Here is a 16,195-nt window from a genome sequence, read left to right on the forward strand (position 1 = left end):
ATGAACAAACTGTGTAAGGATCATTAAAAAATTGCAAAAGTCTCAGCATTTTGACTAACTGGGTTAATGTAACTAGAAACTGAAGCCAGCCAGAGTTGTGAACATTAAAATCATCAAGGAAAATTACCACACATTATGAAAGTTAAACTAGAGAAAGTAAAGTTTCAAAGAAAGGAAGTCAAAGAATTCTGAATAATTAGTGAAGATGGGAGAAAGATAATAATAGAAAGATAACAAATTCATCTCCTCCTTAAATAGCAGGAGATGAATTTGACAGAATAGAGGTAGAGAGAGATTTTAAGATAGAGAAGATCAAAAGAGGAGATTCCAAATTACCATCTTTGACAGGGAATATCAGATTGGACATGTGCACAAGTTCTACCGTTGAAGCAAAAGGAATCATACAGTGAATAATTAGGACAACTGAGATGAGCAGTGGTTGAAGCAACCAACAAGTACAATTCTGTCAGAAAAAGCAAGTGGAGCCAGGCAGATTATAGGTAGAAATTGACATCATTGATATTGGAACTGAGACAACATACATTTGTGAAATGAATGAGGAAGTTTTTGAGAGACAGATCTTTTCACAGATAAGTTTGTTCTTTTAGTTTGTCTATTCATGATACAATCAGTAGATAAAGTAAATGTAGAGGGGAAACATGTATGAATTAATTAAATTTTTGGATATGGTTTATGCACAGCAAAAACATACCCAGCTCCTTAACAAAGCCTCCGACATATGCATTACTTGACTCCTTCCAGTCATTAGAGGAGTTGAGGAAGCAAGATTATACACCAGCAGATCCAGATGCTTCCTAGAGAGTTACAAAAAAGGTTCAGTCCAGTGGACTATCTAGCAACTGGCCTGTTAAAACCACTTTAGCTATACCCTTGAAATGTAAAGAATACTGGATCTTGCCATGGGGGAGGGGCCCATCACAACCTCAAAAGACATCACTCATACTACATAACAGAAGAGATGAGGGTTGCCAGTTTTCCTCAGGAGACTAAACACAGGTTTCACCACTTCAAGCCTTCAATAAGCAAAGTATTGCTTATTGAAGTATTGCACTGGATGATGAGTGTCATCTACCACCAAGTACTGCCTGGTGACATGAGGTGAGGGAGATACCCCCCCCATATACTTATGTGTAGCAATTCTGGCCTTGCATAAGGGGGATGGAATATCAGATTGGACATATGCACAAATTCTACCATTGAAGCAAAAGGAATCATACAGTGAATAATTATACCCAGAGTTACTGACAGTTCCACCATTGTGAAGGTGCAAGCAGAGGACTTGGTTGTTGCAGAACAACTAAGACTGCACTGATAATTGGTTCAGTTGGCTCACAAATGGAACCTAAAATCAGTTCTACCAGCATTTTAGACTTCCAGATAGCAAGTCCCGGCCTGCCATACCTAAAAGAATAAGTATGACAGGCTAGGGACTGAAATATGACAAGCTTTAGAGACTGAATAGATTTTGTTGTCCATTGGATATAAAAGGGCTACACCAATTTACTGCTTGTGTGAGTTATATTGTTGACTGCTAGATAATATCTATATCTTTAATAATTAAGCCTGTTAAGTTAGATAAAGGTGAGGTTAGGTTATATTATAACTGGTCAAATACCATTACTCTCTTTATTAGTCCAATGTCATTATTTTTATCTTTATCTTAATTATAACATTTTTGTTATTATTTTTTCATCCTCAGTCATAATTTTTGTAATTCATTAAGTATCAGAAAACAAATTTCCCCTCCCAACTTCCTACTTCTGTTACTTCTCCAACCAAAGATACATTTTTTCAAATCAGTAAAATTAAGGAAGGTAATGCAATCATTATAATACAAATAATAAAATACAGAAACCTCTACACAGCTACAAGAAATGGAAAATGAACCAGGTTAAGGTTTTTTATTTTTAAAATAGTAGAAATCTATTAAAAATATTAAAAGGTTTTTCTAATCTTTTAGATTAGAAAAACTTAAAAACATTTCCTTTTATTAGCTTAAATATAAAAGCGAGCAAAATAATCATCTATAAAAAAAACACATATTAGAGCACTTCAAAATTCCAGATGTATATTCAAGCTTCTTTAAACTTACCCATTTGGAGAAAAGCTTATGCATAAAATTGATTTTAAGTGACCTTCCATGAACATGATACATCTACCAGTGCGCAAATCCCACACTCGGCCAAAAGCATCCATACCCCTAAAATGTAAAGAAGAATAACTGGGTAACAAAAACTTTTTAAGTGCTTCAAATCAACAACAAGTGAGTAAACAAATAAAAGTGCAATCTTCCTCAGTAGAATTAAATAATTTTAATAACTGCCATGAGGAATTAGAAGTATCAAAATTCTGATAAATGTTCAGAATGTACAAAGCTAGCAGCCTCATGAAATCATACACAAGATAGTGAGGATCATTTTGATTTAAATTACAGATTTCTCATATCTGTTAGGTGAGAAACTGTAGCAAAAAATTACCTAAGGAAGCACTGAGCTATACCTGAATAAAAAGACCAGTTTAAGTTTTAATGGGTTCAACAGGTGTTCCTCTCAGTGTCCAAATACATCTTCAAATTTTTATTTGGGTTTATATAAGGTAGGATCCTAAAGCTCCTAGAATTTCTATTTAAAAAAAAGTAATATTTGCCAATAATTACGCATTGAATTTTTTAAAATTAGAAGGCTATTTATGTATTTTTATATATTGGCTATTTATATGTTTTATATATTTCTATGGCAATTTATATGTTTTATATATTTTTATGGCAATTTATATTTTTTTTTCATTGAATATATAATTGCAAAAATAAAGTCCTCTTTGAAAGTTCCTTGATTTCACTAGAAAATCTACTTTACCAAAAAATTATCACCCCTTTGATGAATTGTTCAGTTTTTTAAAAAAAAAAAATAATAATAATAATTTGATACAAGGTCAAAAGATAAGAAGGATATTGTAAGATAGTTACAAAGTGCTTAAAAAGGTAGTATCCAGAAATTGCTGTTGCATGATAATGAAACACTGTCATGGAGTAATTTATAACTTTCCATTCCCAACAGATCATGTCTCTTCCTTCTGATTGCATCTCTGAACCACTTAATAATTCTAGCAAAAAAAATGATTCTAGCATAACTGAACTTTAGGTTGCTAATCTGAATTTTTTTGCCCCTCCTTGAAGACACCAGAAAATTTCATTCAGAGGACTAATGTTCTGCCTGTAGGCCATAAAGACAGCACTAAATTTCATCTTCTGTCACTATTTTTTTAAAATATACTAGAGCACAATCACAAATTTCATCTCATCTCCTGTCTGATTGGCAGTTAATACTTGGGAATAAAGATACATTCATCTTTTATGTTTAAAATATCATGATGGCTTAACTGCCACATGCTATTCCAACTTGAGAGACTGTCTCAATTCTTATTTGATGATCAGTCTTCTTTACAAAATGCAAAAAAATTTAGATGGTAAAATAATATTTTTATATTGTAAAAATATTTACAAATTAAATTTACAAATTAGTTACAAATTAAAGTAAAAAGTTTTATAATAAGCATCTTAACTAAGCAGATAATAAAAATTTCTAACCTTTTGTATATTATGAAAACTGATCTTTTTGTAAAAAAAAAAATCAGTTTACAATATATGCAGAAGTGATATTTTTGTAAAAAAATTTTGTAAAAAAAATATCACCAAATATTATTACATACCCAGTTGCAACTAATGAGCCATCAAACTGAAAGCTAACATCATATACAGGTTTACTATGACCCTCTTGATGAAGAATTTCTTTTCTGATCTCAAGATCCCATAGACGCCATGAATTATCAAATCTGAAAGTTAATTAATTTGATACCATGGAATTAACTTTAATTAAATAATAATTCAATTATATTTTAATAATAAAATTTATTAAGTGAAATTCAATTTTAAATTTTGGCTAATTTTTACAATAAGTCAAAATAGATATTTAAAGAACATGACATTTGCTTTGCATATGGATACATAGCAAAAGCTTAATTTTACAGCAATGAAATGATCAAGCAAAATTATAAAATATGGTCTGAATAATGAAGAAAGAATGGTTTGAGAAATAATGCTCACACTGCATTCTGTTTTTGCTGTCTATACTGGGGAAGACAATATTGCCCCTCCTCTTAGACTCTTTAGAAGTGGCAGTGTAATCCAAAACTCAACCTAAATTATCTAATACTTGAAATATGATCCCCACTTCTTTACTTGATTAAAGAAAGAATGAACAAATGACATTTATTTTATCTGACTGTTCCATTTCCTTGAAGTAAACATGTAAATTTCATGCCCTTCTTTAATGGATCACCTTGAAAAGACTAAATCTAATTTGAGAGTAGTATGTTATTTTAATCCACTTCAGGTTCAGAAAGGAATGCTTAACATATATTAAGATAACATAAGTTAAGATAAAATAATCATTAAAAAAAAAATGTGCACATCATTACAATATCCTATGCTATACTCTTTAATTTATATATATACACACATTAAGTAATTAATTAACAATAAGATAATAAAATAAAATGCTAGTATATCTAGCAGTGGTATAATTAACTGTAAGAATGGAAATGGATAAGTGCCAAGATGTTATGGAATTACATCTTCAAGCACAAAGCAGCTTAAGAAGAATGTAATATAAAGATATGTGATTAGAATATGATGTATGAAAATAGATAGTGATGTGTAACATCAATGTACAGATTGTCAATTCTAGAGAAATTGAAAAAATAATAATAAAAAGAATAAAAGTTTATAGAAAGTGAAAAACTAAGTATTATATACATTTAACGAGAAAATAAAAATGTAAACAGTAATTATGCATTATATACCCAGTACTATATACCACAGGAAAATATATTTGCAATAAATTACAGATATTCATGCTAAAGTTAGGGAGGAGGAGAAGGCTATTTTAATTTTATTTTTATATTAAGGCCAAAGATGGCTAGAGAAGCATGAGAAATAATGTAAGCATGCATCAATTTCAATATCAATAATAATTAAAAGGAATACATACACACTATATGTCCAAAAATTTCCTGACCCCTCGGGTTTGGGAAAAAGGAGCCATACTAGCTATCCGCATTAGGAATAAAAGCAATTGCATTCGAGCTAGATGCAAGCAGAACAATGAAATATAGCAGACTGGTTGAGGTTTTGATCACAGTGACTTCCAAAGGGGGAATCACCATAGAGTACCATATTTAGAATCAATCTGCTTATGTCATTTTAGTAAAACTGTGACAACCTAGAACTATGTGGCTGTTGTTGTTGTTGTTGGTTTTTGTAGCAACTTAGACCACATTGCTCTGTTATGTTTGTGGGCCAATTTTGCATGTTGTGTGGACTGAAAAACCTGGAATAACTGAGAAGGGAGGATCCTACTTCCTCTTGCCTGAGATTGATTAACTGCAGCCCCAATTGTAGAAATTCTTTCACTCATCAATGGGACTTGAATCCAAACCTTTCTAAACAAGTGAAAAAACCACTATAATGTCAGAGAGGACCAATGGTGGTTGACATAATCACCAATGGGAAATGTCATAGTGCTACTACAGATGAGAAACATTCAAGAACACTGTGGAACTTTATGGAAAGAATGGAGGTCACCAGAAGAGTGGCACATAGATCCTGTCAGTTCTCATCAAATGTCTGCAAAGAAATAAAGAGTTCAGGAAGGCCACAGGAATTGATATTAGTACTATAACGATACAAACAGGGAGCTATACAGCATCAGATTTTATAGAAGAGCTGCAGCACACAATAAATTGTCAATTATTTTGGCACATAATACATTGTAATGGGTCCCTGAAAACATTGGGAAGTTGCATCATGGAGTGATGAATCATGATAGTTTTCCAACCTGGCTGTGCTTGGGTCTAGAAGATGTCCGGAGAACATTATTCACCAGAGAGTGTGTTTGTTGGTTTGGACTTTGTCCACTCATCATTCCAGGAACAACGAATGCCATGCAGTATACTGACGTCCTGGACAATTCCACTCATCCTATATTGTAGCAGCAGTATGAGAAGGGGTGGTCCTTGTTCTGTGTAGTATGATATTGTGCACTGTTATACAATGCATATCATAATACACTGCCTGTTGATTCTTCAGAATCAACAGGCAGTGTGGTATGCAATAAAATGTCACAATGTAAACTTTTAAAATAAAGAAAAAAATAACTGTTAAAAAATAGACAGTGGTTCTTGATACAAATTTTACTGTAATATACTACCATGTGAGATACAATAGAGAATATACAATTAAGCACAAATTTTCAAAGCAAAAAATAAGTCTATTTAAACACCAGAATATACAGCACATTAAAAAAAAAAGGCTGCACATAAGTGCACAGGCTTATTGAGAGTGCTAATATCTCCCCAATCCAGAAAGGATATGTGAAGGACATGATTTGTGACTAGAGATTAGTGAGTTTAACTTTCATAGTGGGCAATATCATAGAATCTATGGTTAAGAATACAATACAGTACCATCTCAGTAGGAGATAAAGTGTACATAAAATCATGTGGTAAGCTGATATATAGGTACACTTCACAGTCTTTAAAAACCTCTTCTATAATCTCCTCAATTGTGCTTAATTGGTAAAGATCATAATATACTGAATTTGAATGATTATGTTGCCCTCATAAACACTGTTAATTTATATTCATAAAAAATTTAATAAAGTGATATTCTCTTAATATCAATATAAACTGAATGAATAACTGATAAACAATTCTTGCTGAAATACATAACACTTTTACTATACAATATAAATACTTCCTCTTGAGTACTAACATTAAAATAACCAAAATACTTACACACAAGTAGCTAGAAACTTGCCAGTTGGATGAAAGGCTAACCTGGATACTCGGTATGGTGCATGCCCTTGCACATCTCCTATTGGTTCATCACTGAAGAAATAAAAAGTTACTAAATCATCCACTTCTATTTATTAAAAAAATGAAAAAAGCATGCCAAGTATAAAAACATAGAAATAGATATCTTGTATGTTTAATTTTTCTTATTTCAGTAAAGAAGTAATAATAAAAGCAGCTAATCACCTGCTTTAAGTTAATACAATACAAGCACCTTTTAACCAGTTAGTGTTAAAAACTTTTATTTGTCATTTGGGATCCTATTAGGTCCAAAAATCAAAAACATTTATGATTATTTTTATGAAACATTTATGAAAATTATAATTATTCAAGCATTTATGATTATTTATGAAAATCCCTTCTTCCCATGTCAATAACATCATAAGCACTGCAAAATTAAAATAATGCATTCATAATGGCAAGTTTTAATTTAATAAAACGAAAAATTTTCATAGCTAGGGTAGTTACATAGCTAGCTAGGTTTTCACAAATTATTACAGAAAATGAATAGATGATGTGGGAAAGCTTTTTTTTTTTGACCAATGCAGTCAGTATAAGGTCACTTCCTTACATCATTCGGGCAGTATGGTATTAAGGACAAGTTACTACAATGGATAAAAGGGTGGTTGGGTAGGGGGGAGGGAAGAGAGAGAGAGAGAGAGAGAGAGAGAGAGAGAGAGAGAGAGAGAGAGAGAGAGAGAGAGAGAGAGAGAGAGAGAGAGAGAGGGGGGGTAATCAATGGACACTGCTCTTTGGGGATTAATGTTATTAGTGGAGTCCCCCAGGGTTCAGTGTTGGGCCCACTGTTGTTTTGTATATTTATCAATGATATTGATGAAGGTATATCAGGCTTAATATCAAAGTTTACAGATGATACAAAGGTTGGCAGGTTTGTTAATGAAGTAATGGCAAAATGCTACTGCAACAGGATTTAGAAAAGTTGGAAAGATGGGCTGAGAAGTGGCAACTGAAGTTTAACATTGGCAAATGCAAAGTACTGCATATGGGTAGAAGTAACCACAAAGAAATGTACCAACTGTGTGGTAGTACACTAAGGGTGTTAGAAAATGAAAAATATCTGGGAGTAATTGTGCAGCAGTAAGATATGAAATTTTCAGAGCAGTGCAGACAAGCTGTCAGAGCAGGTCATGGGGTATTGTCGATGATATACAGGAATTTTTCTAGTAGGGAAAAGGAGGTGATTATCCCTTTGTATAAGGCAATGGTCAACAACGCCTTGAGTACAGCATACAGGTCTGCATACATTTTAGGAAGGATGTAGAGATGCTTGAGTGAGTACAGAGAAGGGCAACAAGATTGATGCTGGTAACAAAGGGGGTGGTCTTACCAAGAAAGGCTTAAGTTCTGCAAACTGCAGCATCTGCAGATTAGGCTCCTGCAAGGTGATCTGATTCAGGTGTATAAGGCCTTGAATGGTTTGAGCAAGCTCAATGCTGATGGGATTCTTCCTCAGATTTCGTCAAATTGAGGAAAGACAGTTGTAGAATAGATGTGCGGAAATTTGCCTTTAGAACAAACTTCCATCTGTTGTGGAATCTGATAGTTTACATAAATTCAAAGAGGAACTGGACAAACGTTTAGAGGGAATGGATGTATGAAATGTGTTTTTTTTTTTTTTTTTTTGGCTGATGCTATATAAGCTTGCTTCCTTGCATCACATGCCTCTACTATTACTATACTGTCATTACTAATATTAATGCTAATATTCCGCTATAACTGTGCCTCAAATATATATATAAGCAGCAACAGTGTTTCCAAAAAATAAATAGTGGTTAGGCAGTTCAATTTCTGTAAGATTTGTGGTGCAAAAGAGTCTATTTGAGTTCCAGATTAGCTGAAAATTCAAATGTTTATGAATGTCTTTTTTTTTTTCCCCCTGACAATAATACTATATACATTGTGAAATTAAAATATAACTTGCAAGAGAAAGAGGCTTTATTTTTTTTTATTAAATTGACAACCTCAGTAGCTGCACTGACTTATTTTATAAAAATACATGATAACTGAAAGTTAGCTCTTTTTGGCCCATGTTTAAAAAAGTAATTTAATACCCCTGCAAATTAGCACTGCCTCAGATGTGAGAACAATATTCCAGGGCAGAGCATATTTGAGATTTCGACAGAGTGAGGAGTGTGTAGAAGAAAAGTAACACTGAGAGTGAAAGAGAAAACCCAGTTTTTTTAGATATAGAGGAAGCAATATTTGGATGGGCTTATGTCAAGAGATATCAGAAGTCGAGGTAATCTGTAATAGAGATATATAATCTTTTCCAGAAATGAAATCTGAGTGTCATTGAAGGAGCATAGGAGCAAAAGAATCCTTTTTGCAAGATATAAAACAGGACTGCATTTAGAAGGATTGAAATCAACTAGGTTATTTTTGCCCCACTGGAGATTGGCATTTAAGCAATTTGTAGTGGATATTCAAAAAGTTGAAGTTCTGCAGGGCAAGGTTTCTCAAACTGGAAGTGGAATGCAATTTGCTATCACCAGCAAAACTATGGATAGGATTCCCAGTCAATGGAAGGTCATTAATATACGAGGAAAAGAGTAGGAGAAAGAACTGAACCTCGGGTAACATGAGCATTAGTAGAGAAGTTGGAAGGCAGAGAGCTATCTACCATCATGCACAACAAGTGCTTAGAGAGAGAAAACTGGATACTCAATTGCTAAAAACAGTTGGCAAACCATAAGACAGAAGCTTATTTAGAAGACCTTTTATGCCAACCACGATCAAAAGCCTTTGAGCTGTCAAGAGCAACTGCCTGAATTTGTCTATAGATGGGTAACATAAACCAGCAGATCAACAGTATGTCGACACTGATGTAATCCATACTGGCAATCATTGATCAGGGGGGGAGAAGGTTTGTAGACAGTTTAGGAGTTTGCAGTTAATGGATTTCTCCATTACTTTAAAAAGAGCATAAATGTCATTTTTTTATCAAAAGAAAAGGCATGCAAACAAAAGTTATTCTGGAAAAGACAAAGTACTAATATAAAGATGAATTCTGAAATTATGATGTATTACCTTGATGTTACACTACAAATAAGTAGCATTTTATCCAGAGAGAAATTATGATTTATATGTTCACATGAAGCTAGAGATGACACTGCAATACATGCATTTTTAAACAGCTGTAAGGATGTTGGTATCACATCACAAATAAATAGCACTATACGTCCCTAAAGAGATATAATGCTCATCTGTACTGATATAAATGATTCAACTTATAGTAACAAAAGATATATTTTTTTTTCAAATGCAGGAATGTTCAAGCGCTTTGACTAGCCACATTATTAAGTAAACTTAGACTTCCACACCAAGGGTTGCCAGGCCAGTTTTGACCCAGACAGTCCAGTATTTGAGCTTACCATCTGGTAAAAGAATTGAGCAAATACCAAACATGTAAATGTCAGGTATTTTTTAACTGAGTTAAGTTTTATTATTATTTTATATGTTTGTTTGTTTAATTTTAGTTACATTCAGTTTTTCATTAGTTTTTTAATGCTTCAATACATTTTAGCAAATGTTGTTTAGGTAGAACTGCATTTTGTAATTGTTGTTATTCTCAGATAGGCAGAATAATAGTTCATTGGTTTCAAAGAAATTTCACTTTCTAGAGACAGATGAGCATAACAATTTCTGCAATGAATCTGTAAGAATTTTTTTTTTTTTTTTTAAACACACCTCTGAACTGTTTGGATGTGAAAGATGCTTTCTCTCTCTCAAAAAAAAAAAATTAATAATGTTGTGCAATCAAATTTACATCAAAAAGTTGTAGACTATTATCATTTTGAACATAGTTTCAATTTAGTTCCATTGTATTTTATATTAATATTTCTTACTTTAATCCACCCCACTTGAAATGAAAACTTTTTTTTTCTTCTTTTTTTTGCAAAACTTTCTTTGTGTGTATCCAGTATTTTTAGGAAACTATCCACCAAACCTATCTACTTTGAAGTAATTGACTAATGCCAATGCACAACACTGGATGCTACAAATAAAGTAAATCAGAAGCTGTGTGAAACCAATAGTTGTCTGGTTTTTCTGAAGAAGCCACTTGGCAACTCCATCCAAGCCAGCTTAAGAAAAAAATATAGCCTTAGACAGACAAGAAGTTTAAAATCAGCTGTGACAACTTTTCTGTCATGTAAACAATGACTTTTTCATTTGTTTAACTTTAATAGAATCAACAGCAAACAACAGCATAACACATAAAAATGCCACAATTGTATAAACAGAATTCCACTTTATGACGACAAATTCTACAATACATCTGTGAACACATTAACTCTTAACAAAATTATACAGTGAATCGAGGTCTGAAGGCTTCTAATCTACAGACTGAATTTTAAAACAGGAAATATGAAAATATAAAAAAAAAATATTGAAAAAAGTTATAAAGTTATACAGGGTGTTTCAATTAAAAGGCTTGCTTATTTTCAGGTTTATTCTATTTGTTGTCTGGATCTTTTTTGTCATATCTGGTGTGAAACCTTTGAATTTGATGTTAAAATTGGACTATGCATTACTGTTTAGATTTTGCAATTTCTAAATTTAAATTCTGCCTAACCAACTGCTTTTTTTCTCAGTGGGAAAGCATTATTTCCCCCTTCTCAGTTTAGTCTAATATCATCTTTGGTGTACTTCTGAAATGAACATAAGCTGATTTCACCCTGGAGAATAAAAAATAAAAAAGCACCATAATGGTTGTATGTGTAGCATTGCATCTTTTCACTACAACTGCTGTTATTTTATTTTATTATAATTAACTTTTTTTGTTCAAATAAAATCAGTTTACATTTGTTTCAGAAGTACAGTAAGTCCCGACTTACGTAAGCCAGAGTTACGTAACTTCAGACTTATGTAAATTTTTTTTTCACTCGCATTTTTTTTTTTTTTAGGATTGCAAAATTTAAAACAGTAAAAAAAAAAAAAATAAATAAATAATAAGCAATCAATAAAGAAGAACACAGCACACACAAATTGCACAAGTGAGATTCAGAATAACAAGTTTAAAAAATAGGAATGAAGAGAAGATTCTGAAAATGTATTTGTTATTTTTATACGACTAAGATTTCAGTGAAGGGGACACACATTTCATCATAATAACATAAAAACCCACAGAATTCCAGCTATCGGTATTATCGCAAATGTAATAAGATTGAGTTTACTACCCATTTATAATAGATTGCATTAACAGAAAAGCCCAATAAACTGGAAACTGTAAATTGTTTTTATTGTTTTAGTAGTAAAAGAATAAGAGAAGTTTACCTCCATATGATACGTGAACTCTTATTCTTTTACACATATTGAAATCAACGTTGAGGATATTGAGCATCACAGCTCTGGTTTATACTAACTTATTGCTTTAGTAAAATGTGAGCATGTGAGCTTGCGTGAAGTGATAATAGTGTGTTTCCCCTTAACCCTGTGAAGTTCTTTACAGAAAATTTCATTTTTACCATTATCATGGTGCCGACTAAGAGTACTAGTACTGTAATTTACTAGTACTGACAGCAGTACCAGTAAATCTACCAAGAAAAGGAAAGCGATTGATTTGGATCAGAAAATTAAAATAATGAGGATATGTGAAAATGGTCAAACATTAACAAATATCAACGTGGAATTTAGATTTGTCAGTGTCAACAGTGAACAAATAATAAAGGACAAAGACAGAATACGAGAAGCGGTGAAGGGATGGGCACCAGTGAAGTCAACTATAATAAAGAAGGCTACGAAATACATATCAGTTTTTACCGTACAATTATATGCATTTTTCCTTCCTTTTTTATTTTTTTTTCTTATGTGCCACTCCAGCTACTTCACCACTGTTACCAGATAAAGTTTTTAACTGAACTAATTAAAAATATATAACTAATATATAAAAAATACATAATTAATTAACTGAAAATTATATATAATTTTTTCTTCATTCTTCTGAAGATATTATGTAGTTTTTGTAATTTTGGCATATCAGAGATATAGTAGCAATATTTTATTAGTCATTCCCGAGTTATATAAAACTCGACTTACAGAAGTACTGGAACATATCTCTTACATATGTCAGGGACTTACTGTATATCGCAGACAATTTTAGACAAACTGAGGATGGGTAACACTTTCCTATTGAGTAAAAAAGCAGTTCATAATGCAAAATTTAAATTTATAAAAATCTAAACAGCAGTGCCTAGATTTATTTTAGCATCATATTCAAAATTTCACCCTAAATGTGACAAAATAAGGTTGAGATATTCTATATATATATATATATGCTAATAAATATGCATATGCTAATATATATATTAGCTGATATGCATATGCTAATAAACATGCTAATATATATAGCATTAAAAAAAATAAATATGCTAAACCTAAAAATAAGCAAGATAGACCTGGTACCTTTTAATGAAATGTCCTATATATAATTGAACATCCGTCAATTTCATATAGGCATTTTTACAAACTAACATAATTCTAATAGTTATTAGGAAAGGACAAAGACTGCATCGTGGTATTTCATTTTATGTTGAAGAATCAAACTATCACATGCCAGCAGTTTTTATCAATAATAAAATCAAACTGAGGTGGGAAAAATTACCGAACAATAAATGTATACATAAATTGTGCACATACCTCTTTAAATCCCATAACTTTACTGTTCCATCTGTAGCACAAGATGCCATGCACAATGCAGTATCTGACTGAGATATGGTAGCATCAGGATGAAACACAATAGCACCTACATTGCAGTTATGACCTTTAAAAATGAAATTTTTTGAATATCCTACATTCTACCCACTCTGAATATGAAATTATCAATTTTTAAAATCCATTTTTGCAAAAGTTTACATTTATTTTTCAAAGTTTGCTTTGTAAAAATATTATACCTTCTACTACTTTTCTAGTCAACAGAGCCTTCACTGTCCAAGTGAATATTACATAAATTTAAAATACCTGTTTACAGGGGAACTTTATGTAAATATTTAAATATGCAACCCAAATACAAGCATCCCTCAGGCTTACAGAAGGTTATGTTCCTAGAAAGGGCACTGTAAGTCAAAACTAATTTTGACCAGAGAAACAATGATAAAATAAGGGATTACCAGAAGTAAAATATGAAATTATTTATAGATACAAATAAATGAATGAATAAATTTTACTTATTGGTAGTTGATAAAATTATATATTTCATGAACTACCAATCATATATAAAGTATGTGGCATATTGTATTAAAACTGTTAATTGTGATAATCCATCTCATTAAGTGTTCTTTTCCCTTCACTCAGTAGCGCTGTTAGTCATATGATTCATGAAGCTAGAATTTTGCTGTATGGCAAAAAAAAAAAAACCTTTTCCAAACTGATTCACAGTTGGTCTTTGAGTTCCCCAAGCCAGTTACCTCAACTACTCACAGAAGTAACTTATGTCAATGATTAACAACTCATTGGGAAACTTATTCCAATGATTAACAACTCATAGGGAAATTTATTTGATTGATTAAAACTCAGTGGGCAAAGACAAATCAGATCTCCTTCTGCAGGCATATAGATTAGTTACCAAACACTGTAGGCAGACAGATCAGTTACCAAGCTCTGCAGCCCACATATTCCAAATCTCTCTCTCTTTGAATGGGTGCTTTTTTGGAATTTTACTCATCTTTGAAACCGTTTCAAAAAACTGTCTTTTATAGCTGTGGTCTCCATACCACAGCTTTTATAGCTGTGGTCTCACAACTGCTTTATAGAATGAGTGGAATTATAATCTCCCATATCTCTATAAGCAATTTTTCGATAAATAATCAACATTACAATATGGGACCTCCTTGGAATTTGCCTACTCAACAAAGAACATCACACCTGCTTGAATCATTACTCCAACATCCCCTTTTTTAATCTCTCTACTGTTTTTAATTTAACCCTTCAAAACCTCCAAATGTAAAATTAATTTTGGGTTATTATTTCTCAAGTGTAAAAAACTTTGCATTTTGCAGTATTAAAAACAGTTCCCACTTATTTAATCATCCCTCCAAATTCACCTTGAAGGAACACTACTTTGTACTAATCATTAACCAGTTAAATTTCAAAATGAAGAATCTCAATTTCTTGGCATGAATTTGACTGCTAATAGCACTTCAAATGCTTCTTTCATGGATTTGTGGTTTAATTTATGTAATGCTTGATTCATTTTTAATGAAGTTTTTTTATTATTTATGATTCTCTTTCTTTAAATAATCAAGTCAGCTGTTTTGTTTTTGTTTCATTTGTATGCAAATTATTTTGGTCTTTTAGTTATTTTGTTTGATTTATCCCCCCCCCACCACAAATACCTATTCTAGTATGCAGTTTACCAGGAGTTGAAATGGTTTGTGCCCATAGAATTATAATGATGCGTAAGAATGGCTGTTCTTGGACTTTCGGTTTCACCTATCTCTTCACTGATGAGAACTTTTAAGGTTCAAAACAGCTGTATGACAAGTGACAATTAGTTTCTGCATTTTAGGTCAGCAATTAACTATTCGTAACCTGGTTACTTGGTGTCTTGATTTCATGGGCCTTGGATTTGCCCAAAGTATATTTAGGTTAATTGAGTATTAATAAGATGAGATAGAATGAACTCTTCACAGTAGAACTCTTAGACTATTCAATTTGCAAAAACTGTAAGAACCAACCAAGTCAACATGGACTGAACGTATGGTGCACTTCTGACACCTTGTTGAGCACATACCACAACAAACAGACTAATCTGAGGAATGAAAAATCCCTCAATATTAGGTAAATGTACCTAATAAAGTGGCCACATAGTGTAATTCTTTAATAATTTTTATTATTATGTTTCAATAAAATTCAACTTTTACCTCATTAAAATTTTGATTAAAACTTTGCAATTCATATGTTTGTTTTAAATTTCAGGCAAAATTTCTTCCAAGTGCTACATCCTGACAGTTAGGAGTTACAGTTCTGAAGTAATAGTTAATTCAAAACTTTCATTAAATTCTAATTTTTTAATTTTTAATTAAGAATTTCACTTTAATTTAGTTAGAAAATTGATTTCATCTGGTATGGTGTTAAACTATGTTAATTTCTCTTTGTATATAATTGTATAGGCACAAAACCCAGACTCGAAGTTCATTTCAGATTTATACGGTAAGTGTATATTTTTAGGCAGTTTAGCATATGTGTGAAGTGCTTATTGTTTTTACCATGTATGTCCATCTGCACATAATAATTTGACCACTGATGA

At 32.0% G+C, this 16,195-nt stretch overlaps 1 protein-coding gene across 2 annotated transcripts in view; it reads right to left on the minus strand.

Annotated features, from left to right (window-relative positions):
- Nucleotides 1–16,195, minus strand: part of U4-U6-60K (U4-U6 small nuclear riboprotein factor 60K) — a 58,530-nt gene that overhangs the window by 14,723 nt on the left and 27,612 nt on the right. For both annotated transcript variants that reach the window (XM_090369897.1, XM_090369898.1), the window contains 4 exons: nt 13,588–13,711; nt 6,874–6,966; nt 3,730–3,852; nt 2,114–2,221 (listed from right to left, as the gene is read on the minus strand). In XM_090369897.1, the coding sequence (XP_090226023.1) occupies nt 2,114–2,221; nt 3,730–3,852; nt 6,874–6,966; nt 13,588–13,711 (448 nt within the window). The remainder of the gene's footprint in view (nt 1–2,113; nt 2,222–3,729; nt 3,853–6,873; nt 6,967–13,587; nt 13,712–16,195) is intronic.

Source organism: Mastigoproctus giganteus, chromosome 3, assembly GCF_048544385.1.
Source record: "Mastigoproctus giganteus isolate SK-2022 chromosome 3, ASM4854438v1, whole genome shotgun sequence".
NCBI lineage: Eukaryota > Metazoa > Arthropoda > Arachnida > Uropygi > Thelyphonidae > Mastigoproctus > Mastigoproctus giganteus.